Raw genomic sequence first — 20834 nt, forward strand, 5'->3', positions numbered from 1 at the left:
TACAACGTATTGTTATTTATTATCATTATATGTTAATTGTTATTTTTTGATAACTCTACTATAACTATCTCTATCTATCTATCTATCTATCTATCTATTTATCTAACTATCTAAACACTAGAAAATCACACGTAAATATTTAGATATTTTCCTCAAAAGAGTTATTACAGAGAGTTATGTAGTTCTTTTGATATTTAACCCCTTCCCACCATTAGGACATCCCATGCCGTCCTTATTGTGCTTTGCTTTAGCGCCCTTAGGACGGCATGGAATGTCCTAATCGTTTGGCTATCCTGAAGCCTTTGCATCTTCCTAAATGGGATCACGGCTGGAGGGAGTGCCTAGCATCATAGACACTCCCCCCCTGACCCGATCCCATTATTGAAATCACGTGATTGCATGAAAAATCCTGTGATTTCAATTTTTATTTATTTGTTTACATCTCAACTTTGTTCTGATGTAGATAAATAAGTCTAGGCGGGAAGGGGTTAAGCAGGTTCCTCTGATGATTGATGTACAGATCAAAACAGCAGATCTAGAGGATGAAATCACTGTTTAAGAGGTTACACTATCCGGTGCTATCGACAAGGCCAGAATATTGACAATGATAATTTGTTACCAACAATGCTAAGCATGTAGGTTAAAGGGACAGTAAACCTTAAAAAATAATGTTATATAATTCTGCACATAGTGCAGAATTATATAACATTATTTAGGTGCTATAGCCATAAAAGCATTTTTTACAGTTTAATTTGCTAAAATACGGCGCTTTTACAGACCCGCTCTCTGCTCTCTGCTGAGCGGGTCTGTTATTTTTAGTCAGCGCATCGGGCCAGCTGTATAGTCACAGCCCGGCCCGACAACGCCATAGCACTAAGTGCAGCTCGCTCCTGTCACAGCGCGGTCGGGCCGGACTGTGACTATACAGCTGGCCCTTAAAAGGGCATTTAGCTCTATTGCTGCCCAAAGCCCTAACCTAAAAATAAAACCCACCCAATATACCCTTAAAAAAATCCTAACACTAACCCCCAAAGATTCACTTACCAGGAGAAGTCTTCATCCAAGCGGCAAGATGTCCTCAACGAAGCCGGCAGAAGTGGTCCTCCAGACGGGCAGAAGTTGTCCTCCAGACGGGCAGAAGTCTTCATCCAGATGGCATCTTCTATGTTCATCCATCCGGCGTGGAGCGGGTCCATCTTCAAGACATCCGGCACGGAGCATCCTCTTCAATTGACGGCTTCTTCGGAATGAATGTACCTTTAAGTGATGTCATCCAAGATGGCATCCCTTAAATTCTGATTGGCTGATAGAATTCTTTTAGCCAATCGGAATTAAGGTAGAAAAAATCCTATTGGCTGATGCAATCAGCCAATAGGATTGAACTTCAATCCTATTGGCTGATCCAATCAGCCAATAGGATTGAGCTTGCATTCTATTGGCTGATTGGAACAGCCAATAGAATGCCAGATGAAACCTATTGGCTGATTGCATCAGTCAATAGGATTTTTTCTACCTTAATTCCGATTGGCTGATAGAATTCTAGCCAATCGGAATCTAAGGGACGCCATCTTAGATGACATCACCTAAAGAAACATTCATTCCGAAGAAGCCGTCGGTTAAAGAGGATGCTCTGCGCCCGATGTCTTGAAAATGGAGCCGCTCCGCGCCGGATGGATGAAGATAGAAGATGCCGTCTGGATGAAGACTTCTGCCCATCTGGACTGGAGAATGACTTCTTGCCGCTTGGATGAAGGCTTCTGCCTGTCTGGAGCACCACTTCTGCCCATCTGGAGGAACACTTCTGCTGGCTTCGTTGAGGACATCTTGCCTCTTGGATGAAGACTTCTCCCGGTTAGTGAATCTTCGGGGGTTAGTGTTAGGATTTTTTTAAGGGTGTATTTGGTTGGGGGGTTTTTTAGGTTAGGGTTTTGGGCAGCAATAGAGCTAAATGCCCTTTTAAGGGCAATGCCCATCCTTTTCAGGGCAATGGGGAGCTTAGGTTTTTTTAGTTAGGCTTTTATTTGGGGGGTTGGTTGTGTGTGTGGTGGGTTTTACTGTTGGGGGGTATTTTTATTTTTTATTTACAGGTAAAAGAGCTTATTTCTTTGGGGCAATGCCCAGCAAAATACCCTTTTAAGGGCTATTGATAGTTTAGTTTAGGCTAGGGGGTTTTATTATTTTGAGGGGCTTTTTTATTTTTATAGGGCTCTTAGATTAGTTGTAATTAGTTTAAATATCTTGTATTTTTATTTTTTTTTCTGTAATTTAGTGTTTTGCTTTTTTTTGGTAATTTAGCTAATTTTATTGAATTTAGTTAATTGTATTTAATGTAGGGAATTTATTTAATTGTAGTGTAGTGTTAGGTGTTATTGTAACTTAGGTTAGGTTTTATTTTACAGGTAAATTTGTATTTATTTTACCTAGGTAGTTATTAAATAGTTAATAACTATTTACTAACTATTCTACCTAGTTAAAAAAAATACAAACTTGTCTGTAAAATAAAAATAAACCCTAAGCTAGATACAATGTAACTATTACTTATATTGTAGCTAGCTTAGGGTTTATTTTATAGGTAAGTATTTGGTTTTAAATTATATTTAAGTTAGGGGTTGTTAGGGTTGGCTGACCCTATTGCCGCTTTAAAAAGGGACACATATGAAAAATACATATGTCAGGGCTGTTTAAAGAAATGGTTTGTGATAATGTTCCATTATGAGAACCCTGCCTTATGTATTTTTCATATGTGTCCCTTTTAAAGCAGCAATATGGTCAGCCTATGTTAGGGTTATGGTTAGACTTAGGTTTAAAGGGTTAATAAATTTAGAATAGTGGCGGCGACATTGGGGACGGCAGATTAAGGGTTAATAAATGTAGGTAGGTGGCGATGATGTTGGGGCAGCAGATTAGGGGTTAATAAATATAATGTAGGTGGCGGCGATGTCCAGAGTGGAAGATTAGGGGTTAATAAGTATAATGTAGGTGGCGGCGATGTTGGGGGCAGCAGATTAGGGGTTAATAATATTTAACTAGTGTTTGCAAGGTGGGAGTGCGGCGGCTTAGGGGTTAATATATTTATTCTAGTGTTTGCGATGCGGGAGGGCCTCGGTTTAGGAGTTAATAGGTAGTTTATGGGTGTTAGTGTACTTTTTAGCACTTTAGTTATGAGTTTTATGCTACAGCTTTGTAGTGTTAAACTCATAACTACTGACTTTAGAATGCATTAGGAATCTTGGAGGTAGAGGGTGTACTGCTCACTTTTTGGCCTCCCAGGACAAACTCGTAATACCGGCGCTATGCAAGTCCCATTGAAAAAAGACTTTACGAAATTTACGTAAGTTGATTTGTGTTAAGGCCAAAGAAGTGTGCGGTGCCCCTAAACCTGCAAGACTCGTAATACTAGCGGGCGTTAAAAAGCAGCGTTAGGACCTGTTAACGCTGCTTTTTAAGCTTAACACAAAACTCGTAATCTAGCCGAAAGGAAGCTTATGAAATGAAAGATGCTACTTAAATATTGATCTTTGTTTTCTATTACTAAGGGACAGTTGATCTAAAGCTCTCCACTCTGGTGAGATTATCTAAGAAGTCTTGTCAGAGGTCTTGGGGCCTAATTATCAAGCTCTGAATGGAGCTTGATGCCCCTTGTTTCCGGTGAGCCTTCAGGCTTGCTGGAAACAGAAGTTATGAAGCAGCGGTCTAAAGACCACTGCTCCATAACTTGTCCGCCTGCTCTGAGGCAGTGAACAGAAATCGACCCGATCGAATACAATCGGGTTGATTGACACCCACTGCTAGCGGCCGATTGGCCTCAAATCTGCAGGGGGTGGCATTGCACCAGCAGTTCACAAGAACTGCTTGTGCAATGATAAATGCTGACAGTGTATGCTGTCGGCATTTATTGATTTGGAGTGGATATGATACGCTACATCGTATCATGTCCGCTTGCACTATGATAAATATACCCCCTTGTCAGTACTCTGGGCTCTAGAACTGTTTATCTAGTTAAGTTTGTGGGGCCCATTTATCAGGCTCAGGGTGGAGCTTGAGGGCCCGTGTTTCTGGTGAGCCTGAAGGCTAGCCAGAAACACGAGTTATGAAGCAGCGGTCTAAAGAGCAGACGGACAGACTTCGCCGCATTTAAACCCAATTGAGTACGATTGGGTTGATTGACAACCCCTGCTAGTGGCCAATTGGCCGTAAATCTGCAGGGGGCGGCGTTGCACCAGCAGCTCACAAGAGCTGCTGGTGCAATGCTGAATATGGAGAGCGTATTGCTCTCCGCATTCAGCGAGGTCTGTCGGACCTGATCCGAACTGTCGGATTAGGTCCGACAGACCTTTGTTAAATAGGCCCCTGTGAGTGATATATCTCCTTGCCAGTGAAGTTTTTAATCATCATGTTTTATGTATCTAATTGCCCATCATTCTAACATACAAATAAAGTTACCTGTTATCATTTTTTAACTTCTTTTGCCTCCGGCAGCAAACAAGTACACCAATTAACACTAAAGCCATAGCAGCAAAACTAGAGATGGTTGCTATGATGACTATCATAGAGTGTGTTGGAGAGAATGTCGATGATGAAGATGGTATAATGGGCATCTCAAACACTGTTTTTATTGTTGCGTCATGATCTACTTCACCTTTAAATAGAAAAAAAAGATAAAATATTGATTATTTAGTGGAAGGGGAAATTCATTTATAACTCCACACAGCTCTGTTGCCTAGTAAAAATTCAGCTTTCATTGTATCTGAAAATTTGCAGTGTATAATGTGCTTATGAAATCTATTTATATTTTTAAGTATATTATGGTTAGCTAATAAGAGTGGGAGAATCCTAATTGGTTAAGGGAAACCATTGAAGGGTTGAGCAGAGCAGCAGTGTGATATGTGAAGATGATCGGTCTTGGCAGAGGCATTAATAATTAATTAAATATTAAACAGATGGTAGCTTGGGAGACCAGAGATAAAGGAGTTGCAGTTGTTGGAGTAAGGTTTTTTTCCTTCACAACTTTATTAAATATTATTCCTGTTACAATGGGGTGAAAAAAGCAAAGCCATAACCATTTTGATCATATATTAGGAAACAAACAAATTACAAATAAATAGTCCACATGAAACTGAAACTGAAATCTTGGGACTGATAACTAGGCTGTCTTCAGAAATAAACAGTCCTCAATATGTTAAAATCTCTGAGTAGGAACGCTTTGCATAGAGACATATATATTATTTTTTTTTAAATTCCACTTCAGGAGCCCGTAAGGTAAAATAATAAAAAAAAAAGATAGCTAGTACCCTTCAAAGCCTGTATAGGCATAATTAATTCCTTATAATTAAGGGTACAAAAGAAAGTAGTAAGAATGTAAAGAAGAGGAAACAAGAAGCCAATAAAAAAAAACTAAACATTTGCACAATAAAGAAAACATAGTACCCAAATTACATAGGTGATCTCAAAGTAAAGGCTTTCAATTCCACCTTATGGTACAACAATAGGACCCATATCTACATTTTTATAACCTATTCCCCTATTTATTGATTCTCAACAGATTTTGTAGTCCCCTTAAGTTGTTCCCCATCTGTTAAACTAATGATGCTGGTAGTAATAATATAAGTCTAAGGGCAGGGCTGATAACTATAGGGTATAATAATTAGGCTTAGGCTAGGTCTTCTGTTCTGGAAGAGGTTAGGTGGTGACCATAATGCCTTGATTAACTTGTATATATCTAGATTACCTGAACAGAGAAAATGATATAGTTCTAGTAAAGGACTTTGCAACACTTGTTGGCCCCAGTCTTGGGTTGAGAAATTTCGGGTTTGCTTCCATATTTTAGGTTTCAACTGTTGGCACTGTTAGCCATAACAGTAAAGAGTTTCATTTGTAGTCTGCAACTCAGCCTTTGGAGGGACATTAAACTGAAGAAATTTGGGATGAAAGTAGGAGTAAGGTATCTTTGTCGTGAACACCAGGTAACATTATTTGAGGTTAAAGTTATGTTTTTGTTTTAACCGAGTTTATAGAGTTTCCAGGCTCGCTGGAAACAGAAGTTATGAAGCAGCAGTCTAAAGACCGCTGATCCATAACTTGTCCGTCTGCTCTGAGGCCGCGGACAGAAATCAACCCGATCGAATATGATCGGGCTGATTGACACCCCCTGCTAGCGGCCAATCTGCAGTGGGCGGCATTGCACTAGCAGTTCACAAGAACTGCTTGTGCAATGATAAATGCCGACAGCCTATGCTGTCAGCATTTATCGATGTGCAGCGAATATGATACTTCAGATCATGTCCGCTCGCACTATGATAAATCTACCCCTTAGAATCTTAATATCCTTTTCAAACAACATTTGCATATACCTTTTTAGCAGTGGTATCATACTTTATTTTTCATTCAATGGGTAACATCCATCTGTATGTATTTGACTTTAAATAACCTAAATAAACACCTGATAGTAATTATGGTACTATGATCTTGCTAGTGTTCCTGTTAGGGCCTTTGAAGAAGGGCATCAATTGAATTTTGTTTTTTAAATCATATCATAACATCATAGAAGCTTAGTATAGCAATTATACAATTAAACAAGTTAGAAATACTTCCCTAAATTATTTTCATATAAAGCAAGAGAAGGCAAAACTAAAGTGATTACACTAACATAAAAGCAGTATATAAAGCTAATTCATTATGGAATAAAACAGCATCTAAATTTACAATTCAAGTCCAGCTGATATTTAGAAACACCCTACACCAGTAAGCAAAGGCACAGTCAAGACAAAGCTCAATTTTCATGGAAGAGCAGTGATCTTTAAACCACTGATTCTTAAAAAAAAAACTAAATGATAAGTGCAGGACAAACAATACATACATTTCTCAGTGCAAGGCTAGAAAAATATTCTGTTCCCTGATTAAGCAGAATTTTAAATTTTTCGTTTTAATCTCAGAGTTCATGTGAAGTACCATCTTTCTGCGGGATCATGCCAGCCCTTTTAGTTTAGCACACATCAGAGCTGTTCTGAAGTACAAGAAAGAGGAAGGAGTACTAATTTTTGTGGTTTTTCCCTCCCCAATGACTATACCTCAACCACATTTAACATATTTGAGAGCATTTGCAAAGGGAAAAGGAGATGCACACTGTGACATCTCTACACACTGTCTGGGATACTATAAAGAAGTGCTTGATAATCTCTGTACAAATTTGTAGCATCAATATCAGACAGAGATAAAGCAGTTATAAAGGCAAATGGTGGCTATACCATATATCAAGAATTTTAATTTTGAGTGTCAACTAAGAAATAGATTTTTTTTTTTTTTTTTATATTTTATTGATTTTCTAATTAAAGATACAACAGTGTACTGTTAAGCACACAAAAGCACAGAAGACAAAAGAAAAAAAATACATAAAACAAGTGAATAACATTCAGAGCTCATGTATATCTACTCCCTTTAGGAGTTATACATTAGCACAGTAGGTTAAGAATTCTGTACCAGAAGGGAGGTAGGTGGGGAACAGGGGCAGCCAGGGTAATGGAAAATTGTTGCTGTGTAAGGATGGTGAAGATGCTGAGAGGGTGGTGTTATTGAGAGAGGAGTTTAGTGAGGAGAGGAGGGACCGTGCGAAGGTTGGGGGAAGACTCCTTAGGTGTCTAGGTTAGGAAGCCAATGAGTGTTGAATATGGCTTGCCAGACAGCCCAGATCATGTCAAAGAGGTCTGGTTTTTCTAAGGAATAGAACACATTTTTTTCATGGACTAAATATACGCCATAACTTTAATTATTTCTGGCCAGGAGGGGGGGGGGGGATTTAATTTTTTCCATGATCGGTGATGGATAGTTTTATAGCTAAAAAGAGGTATATACATAAATATCCATGGTGCTTGGGTAGCTTGCAGGATCCTAAATGAAATAAGGCCATTTCCGGAGACTTGGAGAGGGGGATCCCTAATCTGGATAGTGTAATGAAACAAGTCTTCCAAAGTGGTTTGAATTTCGGGCAACCCCACCAAACATGTGTCCTAGGTGGTCGCAGTTTCTCAAACATTTAGGAGAAGCAGTAGGTAACAATTTAGCTAATCTGGAGTGTACGTTGCCAGACCTGAGTAGGAATAGATATATTACATTTTTGTTCCCATTTCATTATGTGTGGAGCTTTATAGATAGGCGACGCCCCTTCAATTAGACTATAGTGGATTTACATAGGTTTGCTTAGTCTAAACCCATGCTGCCATCTAGATTCCCACAATGTTAACTGATGGGGAGGTATAGGCTTGAATCCCCTGCTAGATAATAGACTAATTAATCGAGCATATTCAAAAACTAGAAACGGTGGCACGTGTGGATTCAATATTTTGGTCTAGCGTAACAAAATGGCCTTGTGAAGAGGTGGACCATAGGTCTGATACCTTTTCAAAACCCAAACGTGTCAGGGAGGCCTGTATGAAGGCCTGAAATAGCAGTGATGGGAGAGGGATGGGGTGCTATCAGTTTATAATGCCTAATCTGATCCCAAAATGAGAGGCATTCTTTAATTAATAGATTGTTGATAGATACATTTCTACGGCAATGTGGTGGGGTCCAAATGAGATCATGTAAATAAATATTGAAGGGTAGTGAGGCTTGCTCAATTCCCCTCCATTTAATATGCGAGTCTTTGATTCTCCATTGAGAAATATGAGTGAGCATCGCCACCTCAAAGTATCTAGTGATGGATGGAGAGGCAACCCCACCATGTAGTCTAGGGTACTATATAATGTTGTGGGCTATACGTGGGGTTTTCCCTGCCATATGTACTTTATGCATTCACTTTGAAACTGTATTAACATTTGTTTCAGTACTCAAATTGAAAGGCACCAAAATGAATAAGTCAATTTAGGAAGATAGCACATTTTAAGGGCTGCAATGCGTCCAAGCCAGGAAATAGAGTTGGAGTGCCATTTTTGCCTGAGGGTTCTCAGCTCAGATAGCAAGGGGCGGTAGTTTGCGTTTATAATTTAGGGAATATCACTTGATTATTTAATCCCTAAGGGTTTTATGTGCTTCTCTTTAACTATAAAATTGTATTTATCATGTAAGTATTTAGGCAGGTCAACAGGGTGTCCTCTAGTAAAGATTTCAGTTTTTAATCTGTAATAAGAAAGGTTACTAATTGTTTCCAGAATCTCTAACAATCTAGGTATAGTCTGTAGTGGCTTGGTCGAAAAAATCATAGTGTCGTCAGCAAACAACGCAATCTTGTGTACCGTGCCATGCAATGTGATTCCCTCAACTTTGCTATCACTCCAAATTTGTGCTGCTAAGGGCTCTATCACTAGGGCAAATAGCAAGGGGAACAAGGGACAGCCCTGCCAGGTGCTATTGGAAATGGGGAAGGATGGGGAAGTAAATCCCAGTCTTTGAACAGAGGCCGTGGGAGTGGAATATAATGCTTTTAAGGCCAGAATTATGTGTTCAGGGAATTAAAAAGTTTCCAAGACCATAGGTATTCCCATCTAACCTGGTCAAACGCCTTATCAGCATCCAGGGAGATGACCAACAAGGGCTTATTCAGCCTTTTAGTTTCTAAAAGGATGTTCAGAAATCTGGGGTTATCTGGGCCCTCCCTACCCGGAATAAAGCCTATTTGGTCAGGGTCAATGAGATCATGGAGCAGCCTTGAGATCCTGTTCACTATACTTTTTTAGTATATTTTAATATGTACATTAATTAATGAGATGGGGCTATAATTAGTGCAGGATGAAGGGTCTTTATCTGGTATAGGGATGATTATGATCGAGGCCTCAAGAAACTCTCACTGAAACTTACCCTCCTCGCTTGCCAAATTAAAGAATCTAAGTAAGAGGGGTGAGATTTCATGTAAATACGTCTTATAGAAAACTGCTGAAAAGCCACCCGGACCTGGGGCTTTAAATGCCTTTAATTTTTTAATAACTTGTTTGACCTCTTGAATAGAGAAGGGGTGAGCTAAGGTTTCTCTCTGATCATCATTAAGGGTCAGCAACTTCAAAGAATGCAAGAAGGAGCATATAACCTCTGGAGAGGCTGGTTTTATGAGTTCCTGATTTTGAATATTGTACAGGACAGAGTAGTATTCACTAAATATTTGGCCAATCTGGACGGGGAGTCTAAAAATGTGGTCCCCTTGTTTTAAATACGTGAGGCCCCTGTACGCTGTCTCAGTCTATTTGCTAACATGGTGTCAGCTTTGTTACTTTTTAAGTAGAAAAGTTGCTTTAATTTGAAAAGGTGGGATTGGTAGCGAGTGGTAGCCTTAAGTGACCCCCATATAATATAATCTCAAATTTGTGGGTTGCCATTTGTTTGTATAAGGAATTGCAACTCTTTCCTTAGTTCCTCCCTGAAAGGTACATCTGACAAAATATGGTGGGGTTACCGCCAAGTGGATTTAGTCCTATTTATGGCTTGAAGATCTAGGAGAACTTGGTCATGGTCCGACCAGGAGCAGATTGATATGTTTGTGGATTGTACTAAATCTAGAGTGTCAGTCAGAGTGGCAGAAAAGGTAATCTAACCTAGAATAAGTATTATGAGGGTGAGAGAAATGGGTGTAATCTTTATCTAAGGAGTGGAAAGACCTCCAGGTATCATAGTATATTGCAACATTAGGGTTCTAAATTTAAGACTCACAGAGTTAGGAACAGTAGCCTTCTTATTAGTGGATTTAGATTTCCTGTCTATTTTGCTATCCCAGACCATATTGAAATCACCCGCCAAGAATACCCTGCGATGCTTAACCTGATCTACCTTGCATAAGATCTTTTTTAGGTATCTGGGATGGAGGACATTTGGGAGGTAGATGGAAACTAAGGTGTATGTAATATGGTCTAAATTACAGATTAGGATGATGATTCTAGCCTGAGGGACTCTAATAATGTGAATTGGTTCATATGCCACTCTTTGTTTTTTAAAGAAAGGGGCCGATTCAAAACTTAAGAGATCTGGCAAGAAGGCTTCTCTTACCGGTAGTGCTTAGGCCTCTCACATTGTGTGTTATGAACCTAAGGGAGGACATATGTTTCACTATACCCTAAATCGACTTCGGATTTACCTTGTGACTTGATGTTCGGTGGGGGGGGGAGAGATTGGGTTGAGAATGAAAGTTAGAGGGGGAGGGGATATCTGGGAAGGATAAATCGATGGAAATAGTCCACCTGTGTGGAACCCTAACGTGGGCTCAATTTTTTTGGGGGGAGGAGCAAGTGCAAGTAAGAAATGGAGCTGAAGTAGTCAGCCCCACTCTCATATAAACAACTAATGTGAAGTAGCAAATATAACTAAACTTTAAAACAACATATTAAGAATGCAACAGTTGTAACATAGTTAGCTCAAACATTTCAGGTCAGCAAGGCTTGAGGCCGCAGAGACTGATTGAGGAGGCTGTATTTCTGAAGTTTTGGTCTTTGTTTCTTCAAGGTCTATTCTGGAGCTGAGACCCTCAGTTTGGTAGAGTGGGCAACTTTCGAAGGCATCTGTTCTTTTTGCGGACCCCAGTTAGTTAGGAGAGTGTTGCCTTGAGATGGGGATGTCACCACATGGGTTTGATTATCCTTTCTCACTATTAGTTTAGTGGGATAGCCCCACCTATACTTGATGTTCGCCTTTCTGAGCAACGTGGTTATGGGTAAATAGAGCCTGCGTTGTTGCAGAGTGTGAGAAGACAAGTCCGGCAGGAGTTGAATGTCTTTGTCTGGTAAAGCTGGTTTGTTAAAGGCAGCCTGCATTAGACGATCTTTGAAGGTAAAGTTATGGAAGCATACCACAACATCTCTCGGCCTATCTGATAACATTGTCCTTGGTCTCAGAGCTCTGTGAGCTCACTCCATAGTATGTAACAAACCCTCCAGTGTGCCCAATAGTGCCGTGAAAAGAGACTTGAGGAATTCTTGCAGTTCACCTGCCGTAACACTTTCCGGTATACCTCTAAATCAGACATTTGTTTCTCTGAGCTCTGTCCTCTACATCCGCAAGCTTTATCTCTAGTTGGGTGATTTGATCCGCAAGGCTCTCAGTGTATGATAGTATGTTTGAGTGATCCGTGGCAAGGTCATCATGTTGCCTCTCTAAAGTATCTACTCTTTCCCCAATCTCTGCAATATCCTTTCTAAGCTCTGCAGAGCTACGTTGGATCTCAGCAGTGATAGATTTTGTTTGCGCAGCTAACATTTTTTTCATAGTGGATTAAGTGATATAGTGTTGCAATTTGGCGATAGACTGCGTACTGGACTGAGATCCCTCGTCTTGTAATTCTGGGTCACTTATGTCCCTTCTCATTGGGTCTGTGTCTTTAGACTGTTGGGAGAAGTGGTTGAATACAGTCTTTTTAACAGTTTAATAGTTACTTTTTTGATAGAGTTGTAGTCAACCTTGAGATGTGACAATGGTATCTCAGTCAGTCTCACCTGTACTGAATAGAAAGATGGCCTATGTCTGACTATCTGATTAAAGCTAACCTACATAAAGAAACATAAATGCGAGCAGGGCCAGCCTCAGCCTACACACTGGGATTACACCTCCTCCATCATGGACGGTGGCGCGTCCAGAATCAGCAGACACCACACAATCAATTTTAGTATTACAACACAATAAGTTGCTGCAGGCCATCCTGAACCTCAGGAAAAAAAGGAAAATGACCCAAGGGAAGGGGAAAAGGAGAGGGGAAGTGACCAACCAAGACAAGCTGGGCCAGAAAGGAGGAGGTGTGGACAGGTCCACAACAAACAATCACAGAGTTGAGCTCACTACAAATTCACAGTATGGGAGCAGGGCGAGCAACAGAGCACTAGAATATATTTTTTACACTAGCAGTAACAAAATCTTAAACTGTTTGACAAATACAATGTGAATACCACTATAATAGTATGGGCTTGACCTTTAACAGCAAATGTATTGACAATATGCTTCAAACCAATACCTTTAATGAATATCTTAAGAGGATCCAAAATATATAAACAAGCAACTGTTCTGTTCCCTCTCCTCTAGGGACGTGGGATACTTCCTCACAAGAGGGGGGGGGGGAAGGAATGTGGAGGTGACCTGTCTAGACAAGCTAGACGGGAAAGACAGAAGAGAGGGGGCAAACCACCACAAACTACCACACAAACAAACATGCAATTTTCATATAGTGTTACTGCTACTTCTTTTACACAATTCATGGTAGTCCAATATTTGGTGAGATAGTCCCAAAAGTATAGGGGGGTAGGCTTAGTATGCAATTGGAACAGTATGGTGATTGAGGTGTGAAGCCTAGAACCATGATTAGCTTGCCAGCCAAGACCCTGTACACCAGCTGGGAGGTGTATCCACGGACCTCAAAAAAGAAAAGGGGCTAGTCTGGCTGGGTGCAGAGTCAATATTTGTAGATTCTTAACTCTTCCTTATTTTAATTATAGGCCCAGTATCCAGGTGTACTGCCTTTGTAGACACCCAAATCAGGGCACTAATTTAAGATTTCCTAAGTGGGGTTGGTTTCGATTACGGACTTATGAGTCTTTCCCTCCTAGTGTATTCCAGTCCTGGAAATATGTAAGAGGGCTAGTAAGGGGGTGCAAATTATGTGATACCACACTTAGAACTGTGTTTTGGATGTGGTGTGGATCTCACCCAATTATCGGTAGACAATAGTCCTCTGAGGCCTGCAATTGTACAGGTGGCTCCAGCCACAGAAAGTGAGGCGGGTTAGACTTCGGAATTCAGGTGAGGAGGATCAAGAGTGCTCACTTGCAGAAGGCTTGACAGGATGGCACAGTCTGGTGTCCAGCAGATTCAGCGTTTCTTAGAGGGCCGCAAAACCAAGATGGCTGCCATTCATGCCAATTTACTCTTTGGCTGTACCCGCAGCTACTCTCATTGTGGAAAAGACTGGACGGCTGCCTATCTCTCCTGCCACTCAGTCACCACCCTCCCGAACTACCTCTCAGGTTCAGAGTGCTCCGCTGAGTACAAACAGTTCCGGGTAAGCGTTGCTATCAGTCAGCTTGGCCACAGGTCCCCCAAATCACGGCGTCCATCCAGCCTCCAATTCACCATACCTCTGAGCTCTCTTTTCTCTGCCAACTATGCTCTATCTCTCCAGAGTGGATCCCCAAACCTCCGGAGCTACAGTTTTATTGGATTCCTGCACCACAGATGGGTAAGGTGGCTACACGCCCAAATGTCTAGGACACTCCCAGATATAGCACTCCAACTCTTACAGTGCCTAATCTAGGCTGTGTAGAGTGCCCAGGTAGTTTCCCCCACACTGCAAGGGGCTGTTTTTGGGAAAAGGCAGGCTTAAATGTTTTTATTTAGCCAGTTGGATCCTGGAGCTCTGGATAGATACGTCTGGACAGCATGGCAGTTAGCTAGTCCCCCAAGAAATAGATTTTTAAATTTTATTAGTTGAAACGATGTATTATTGTTTCAGAAATAATGTATATTTTGTCAAAAAATATAGTTGTTTTGAAATGATGAAAAGGAGAATGTTTTAGTGGACAGATACTTTTGAGCTACTGTACGTAGTGTTCTAGTTCAAGATATCACATTTTGTACTTATGACTGCAAATAAAAATAAATAATTACTTGTCCCACATAGCGGTACATTGCAGTATTCCCATCGCACAGTTGGGTCAGTGGTATAGCACCAAGGACGTTCACTCTCCCCTCCTGGGTTTCGACAATAATTCTCAGAATTGAACAGCTCTGGAAAAACTTCAGGTAACCGTCTATGTAGATGAGGTAACTAGTACAAAAAGAACAGTATTATTAAAAAACAATCCTTTTAGATACACTAGTTTCTAAATAGCCTTACACATGTATTTATTTAGAGTTGAATTTTAAAGGGATATGAAACCCAACATTTTTCTTTCATGATTTAGATAGAGCATGCAATTTTAAACAACTTTCTAATTTACTTCTATTATAATGTTTTCTTTGTTCTCTTTGTATCTTTTTGTTGAAAAGCAGAGACGTATTCTTATTAGCCAACCCATTTCAAGAGCACTAGATGGCAGCACTATATCCTGCCATGTAGTGCTCTCGATGCCTATCTATGTATCTCTTTAACACAGAATATAATGGAAAGACAGCAAAAAAGAAAAAGAACATTTTTGGGTTTAATATTCCTTTAATGAAGAAACTATACTCTATAATGTATTATCATGTGATTTTTGCACTACTTAGCATGTCAGTTTTGTTTAGACATTTATAGAAAGTACGAAAAGGAGGGATATATTTATTCCCCTTTTAATAAAAGAAAGGGAATTCAGCACTCTTTTTCATCATGTTTTCACTTCCACAAATTTTAAATTCCTTATTTTAATAATATACAAGTACAGTGGTTAAAACACATACATATACAAATCACACATGGGTGATTTGTATATGTATATTTGTAAGCATTACATATTTGCTACAAGCTAGAAAAAATACATACTTGCTTCAAATATTTCCTGTTCATGTTATCGTGGACCATTTTATAGATGATATTTTTTGCTATTGTTATTTTCATTTGTTTGCTTTTTAATTTTTTGAAGGAGTTTTTGTGATGACTTGTTCTATGCACCAAGAGGTGAGCAGTTACAAGATAGATGCTGATCCTTTGGTTGTAATGGAGAGAGGCTTGCAACTTATGGATGTCTTGAAGAGGAGGTACAAATATTTATAAATTCCCCAATGTTTTAGCGTTTTTTCTAATATTAATACAAACCTAGATTCAATAAAACCCCTTCTTGAATCTAGATTTGTATTTTCTCAATCAGAAATTCTATGTGCATTAAATATTTTGTAAACATATGTATTCAGGGACAGATGACAAGTGGAATGATATTTAATGCTCCTGCTTGCGTGCGAACTCCGCTAGAAGTAAAGTTTTTACACGCGTCGGGTAGTGCTCATATTACAAGTTGAAAGTAAAAAGTTTTTGTTCGCTCGCTTACCCGATGCGTGTAAACGTATTCCTCCATCGAAGTATATGAAGAAAAATATTGGAAAAAAACACCCTACTTGCGTGCAAACCCGATTGCATTTTCTCAAGTGCGCTAACCCGACAAGAAAATATGAATTTTTCACATTCTAATGTCTTTCACATAGCAGAATATGTTTTATTTATTCATAAATACATATTTCTACATATATACCTATATGGTAATTTCCCTTTCCTGCACAGTAGGATGATGTGAGTTTCAGATTGTCTGGAGCGCTCCTAAAATCTGTCTTGGACAAGGACATAGCCCTGATCAGCAGCGGTGATTTATCGAGGTCTGTGTGACCGCATTAACAATAACTGCTATTGAATCTCCCGTAGTGCTGTTCTGGTGGTGTGTGGACGTCTCTCCTAATATGTGCACAGAACACTTTACTCTCTACTCCTGGCGGTTTTAAGGGAATGCAGGGACTCAGGTCCACGACATGTTTATGTCCTGTTGACCTACCATATGCTTCCAGAGATGGGGCTTATTGTTTATATTTGCGCTAAGCCTCTGAATGTCATAGATGTTTTGAATACTTCATCTTAAAGGAACAGTGAACACTCTTTTGCATACATATTTAGAGATGTACTGTTACTACTGTATATGTATGTATCTCAATGTTAAAGCCCTATGCCTGCACTTTTTCTTTTCTAACACCTGAGATCTCATATCTTTGAGCCCTTATAACTTTTCTGTGCATTATTGTTTTAAATACTTTTTTTAATTAGATAGTGTTATTATAAGTGTAACTGTAATTTTAAATGTAGTTTTGATGTGTTTTGTGACACTTTTTTGTTTTGTGAAACAAGATCTCTGAGGATGCACTATCCGGACGAACATTAACTTAATTTGCATTCAATCGATCACGTTTACTTTCAACTTCTAATAGGAGCACTACACCCGACGTGCACAAACAGATGCAATAAAGCCCTTTTCACTCTTGCACGTAACTGTTAGCACGCCACTCGTAATCTGGTCTGATTTGGCTGATGCAACCTTTCATTGGATGCACTAAAAATGGAAAGAGTTAGATACATATAGTTTGAAGATATAGCTACTAATCCTGGGGGTATGGACATAATTATGGTTAGGCTTAGAGTAGCATATTTTTGGGGACAGCTAATTTTGAAACCCCTTGGTACTTCCCAGCATGGAATCCCTGGTACCTGGGGAAACCCATGATTTCTACTTACTTTACTACTTTACTTACTCTCCTGCAACCCTCTCCTTTGCTTGGCATATAGATATATGTGCAGGAGGTAAATATTGTTACACGTGTGCTTACTCATGGCATTATGGGTAATGCTGCAAGTGATGTTCTTTACCTCTTGTTAGCACAGACATCTTATGTCTTTTGGTGAATAGGAATTTTAGCATTGTTAACTGTAAAATGAGTGAAATAAACATGACCATAACATTAATATGCTACCACTAATTCAGAACTATAATTTCCATAGATGTGCAAAACTAGTTGTAGAAAAATTTGGGAGCCACCTATCGCAGAAAGTAATGAGGACATGAATATATTATTAATCTTACATCCTCTCTGTAGCCAACATCATTTCTTAATGACTAATTTCACATTGGCACATTATGCCAAATACACTTCACTGTAATACTTTATCTGGAAAGTTTAAGTATCCTACTTTGTTTCCCTCATGTCAGCGTGGCCGAGTTTATTTAGCTAATATCACTTTGGCATACTTTCGTTTCACTATAGCACTCATTCATAGTGATATGTTATCTGGCATATTTTAGTCTGGAACACATGACATATGGCAACATTGTTTTTGTGCATTTTCTTGGCTAATTTAAATTAATATTTGTATTGCCTATACTAATATTATAACATGGTTCATATCTAAACCAGTAATATTAGTTTCATATACATATAATCTAATAAATGTTGTAAGTAATCCATTTTAAAGGGACATTAAAGAAAAGTCTATCATGCACAATACTAATTATGTTAAGAATGTTTCTGTTTTTTTTCCCCATGAAACAGTTAAAGGGACAGTCTACCATAGAATTTTTATTGTTTTAAAAGATAATTAATCCCTTTATTACCCATTCCCCAGTTTTGCATAACCAACACAGTTATATTAATACACTTTTTACCTCTGTGATTACCTTGTATCTAGGAACCTTCTTCCAGCCCCCTGATCACATGACTGTGACTGTTTATTATCTATTGTCTTAAATTTAGCATTGTTTTGTTGATCTGTGCCTGAACACAGTGTTATCTATATGGCCCACGTGTACTTTCTGTCTCTTTGTGTTGAAAAGAGATTTAAAAAGCATGTGAAAAGAGGCAGCCCTCAAAGGCTTAGAAATTAGCATATGAGCCTACCTATGTTTAGTTTAAACTAAGAACACCAAGAGAAAAAAGCAAATTTGATGATAAAAGTAAATTGGAAAGTTGATTAAAATTAAAAGTCCTATCTGAATAATGAAAGTTTAATTTATACCAGACTGTCCCTTTAAAGCTGCCTAACTGATTTTAAAAGTAACAGGAAGTATATGTTTGTGTATAACTCATCCCTAGGTATAGAATACTTATGGGATGATGATGGTAACTCCCATAGGAATGTTGGTGGACATTAACATGACCTACCATCATATCGCCAAGGCCCCCATTTAACAAACTGCAGGTGGACAAAATTCACAGTCAAGGGTACCTGTCCTTCATTTTGGTGCTTGTGAGATGGCATTTTCTTCGTGCATCTAACAGGGTGCCTGAGTCTTGAGCATTGTATGGCAGCAGTCTGTGCTGCCATCTAGTGCTCTTGCAAAAAGTAAAACATTGTTAAAAGCATTCTTGCAAAACTGATTCGATATAGCGCTCCAGACATATGCATGCTCCTGAGCCTACCTACCTGTTTTTCAACAGAGCATACCAAGAGAATCAGAGATATTACTTTAATTTAAAAGAATTAAACCAAAATGTCACCTAGAAACACAACTTTACGTAAATCAAAATAACGAATTGATGTAATCTTTTCTTTTAATTACAAACCAGTTATAAATCATATTGAGCATATTTATGGTGATTGTATAGAGTATATAAAAAATAACATTGATAATTTGTCCTAATGTAAGCACTCACAAAGGATTCAAACAAGTCAAATTTTGCTATGAAATTTAAGACATAAAGAGATATGAAGAGGTATGAAGATGCCTTGACATAGCATCTGGACCTACCACCATTTGGCCAAATACCGCAAGTCTTTATTTTATACTTTTAAAGGAACAGTGGAGTCAAAATGTAACTTTCATAATTCATATCCATGCAATTTAAAGTAACTATCCAATTTACTTCTATTATCTAATTTGTTTCTTTCTCTTGGTATACTTCGTTGAAAAGCATACCTAGCTTATTGGTGGCTACACATATATAACCATTGTCATTGGCTCATGCAATGTGTTCAGTTAGCTCCCAGTAGTACATTGCTGCTTGTTTAACAAAGGATACTAAGAGAATGAAGCTAATTTGACAATAGAAGTAGATTGGTAAGTTGTTTAAAATTGTACGCTTGATAAAAATGTTGGGTTTCATGTCCCTTTAATCTAGGTGTGTGCATCTGATTCGGGGGTTGGCTTTCTTGTGTGTTGTGTTTGATATTTAAATGTGATTTTCCCCTACTGGACTTTTCATCTAGACTTCTCTGGTGTTGATGGGATAATTCCTTTGTTGAAGAGTTGGGTCAGTATCAGCAATGCAATGTATTTAAATGAAGGGATACATATAAATAACAAAAAAACACAATTAGTATTGTTCCATGTGTAAGACAAATTGGTGTAACTATACTGACTTCAGACTGAAACGTCCATTTTCATAAATGGGGTGAAAAGTGTTACACATTAGTGTCACCTCAGTAATGCAGAGATCTATTGCTTTTCTTTGTGTGTGTTAACGTACCCAGTGTACTAGTGTGATGTGTAGGGATATCACCTCTGCCATGTTTTCCTGGACACTTATGAGTTACACATGCTGCAGGGTGTGCAGCGGGGACATTAATTGCACCCCTGGACAGCACACAAATAATGATCCTGGACAGCCCTTTTCATGTTCTTCCCCTAAACACCCTGCAACATGTGTAACTCATACGTGCCCAGGAAAACATGGCTGAGGTGGCAACCCTAGTGATGTGAAATATAAGAAGCAGATTCACTAGTTATTTTGGTCATGAGTAATAGCAACAATCACCATTTCTTATGAGCCTGTTAAATGCATTTCCTTTTTATATTTAGTTGCAGAAAAACACTAATAAGATTCAAACCAAATTTTCTGTAAACTATAAAAAGGTTGTTAATCGGAATTTTTCTAGAATATTAAAATTAATCTTATTTGTACAAATATGTTTCAGCAGTCTATTTAGATTGCATTAAATGGTATTTAAATATTGTATTATTATGCAGTTTATTACAATGACTATATTATCTCTTACATTTTATGTAGTTAGTTAAAAAATCCATAGCATTTAAAGGAAAGGTGCGCTGTGTAGTATGTATATGAGAGTGCTATCCATATCCAATAGTCTTTACACATTTGGTAATGTGGAAACAGCCCAGTGTTGTGATCAGACGATTATTGGATGTTTACTTTACCTTCTAAGGTCTGTTAAATGTGAATTACTGAGGCTTATGGGACGCCACAATTTTGTGGCATAATATTATTTTATAAGATAAAATCTCTGTGCTTTGGGGGCGGAGCCAACTAACAAAGTGAGCAGACGTGTATGCCTGAAGCTCCTCTGCTACAAATATCTAAACATGGACAAATACTATATTTTGCAGTAATCTAGGTACTGAACGGGTACTGAGAGTAAGGATAACTACACTTGCTGGCTTCTTAGAGTGGAAAAATTGAATCTGTGGATTTTT

The 20834-nt window shown here is 38.8% G+C and overlaps 1 protein-coding gene across 1 annotated transcript in view; it reads right to left on the reverse strand.

Moving 5' to 3' along the window:
* The window catches only part of MUSK (muscle associated receptor tyrosine kinase), a 329242-nt gene that overhangs the window by 69511 nt on the left and 238897 nt on the right, over positions 1–20834 (reverse strand). Inside the window, exons 13-14 of the mRNA XM_053700005.1 lie at positions 14563–14722; positions 4444–4639 (exon numbers count right to left, since the gene is read on the reverse strand). Coding sequence (XP_053555980.1) covers positions 4444–4639; positions 14563–14722 — 356 coding nt within the window. The remainder of the gene's footprint in view (positions 1–4443; positions 4640–14562; positions 14723–20834) is intronic.

Source organism: Bombina bombina, chromosome 2, assembly GCF_027579735.1.
Source record: "Bombina bombina isolate aBomBom1 chromosome 2, aBomBom1.pri, whole genome shotgun sequence".
NCBI classification, from domain to species: Eukaryota; Metazoa; Chordata; class Amphibia; order Anura; family Bombinatoridae; genus Bombina; species Bombina bombina.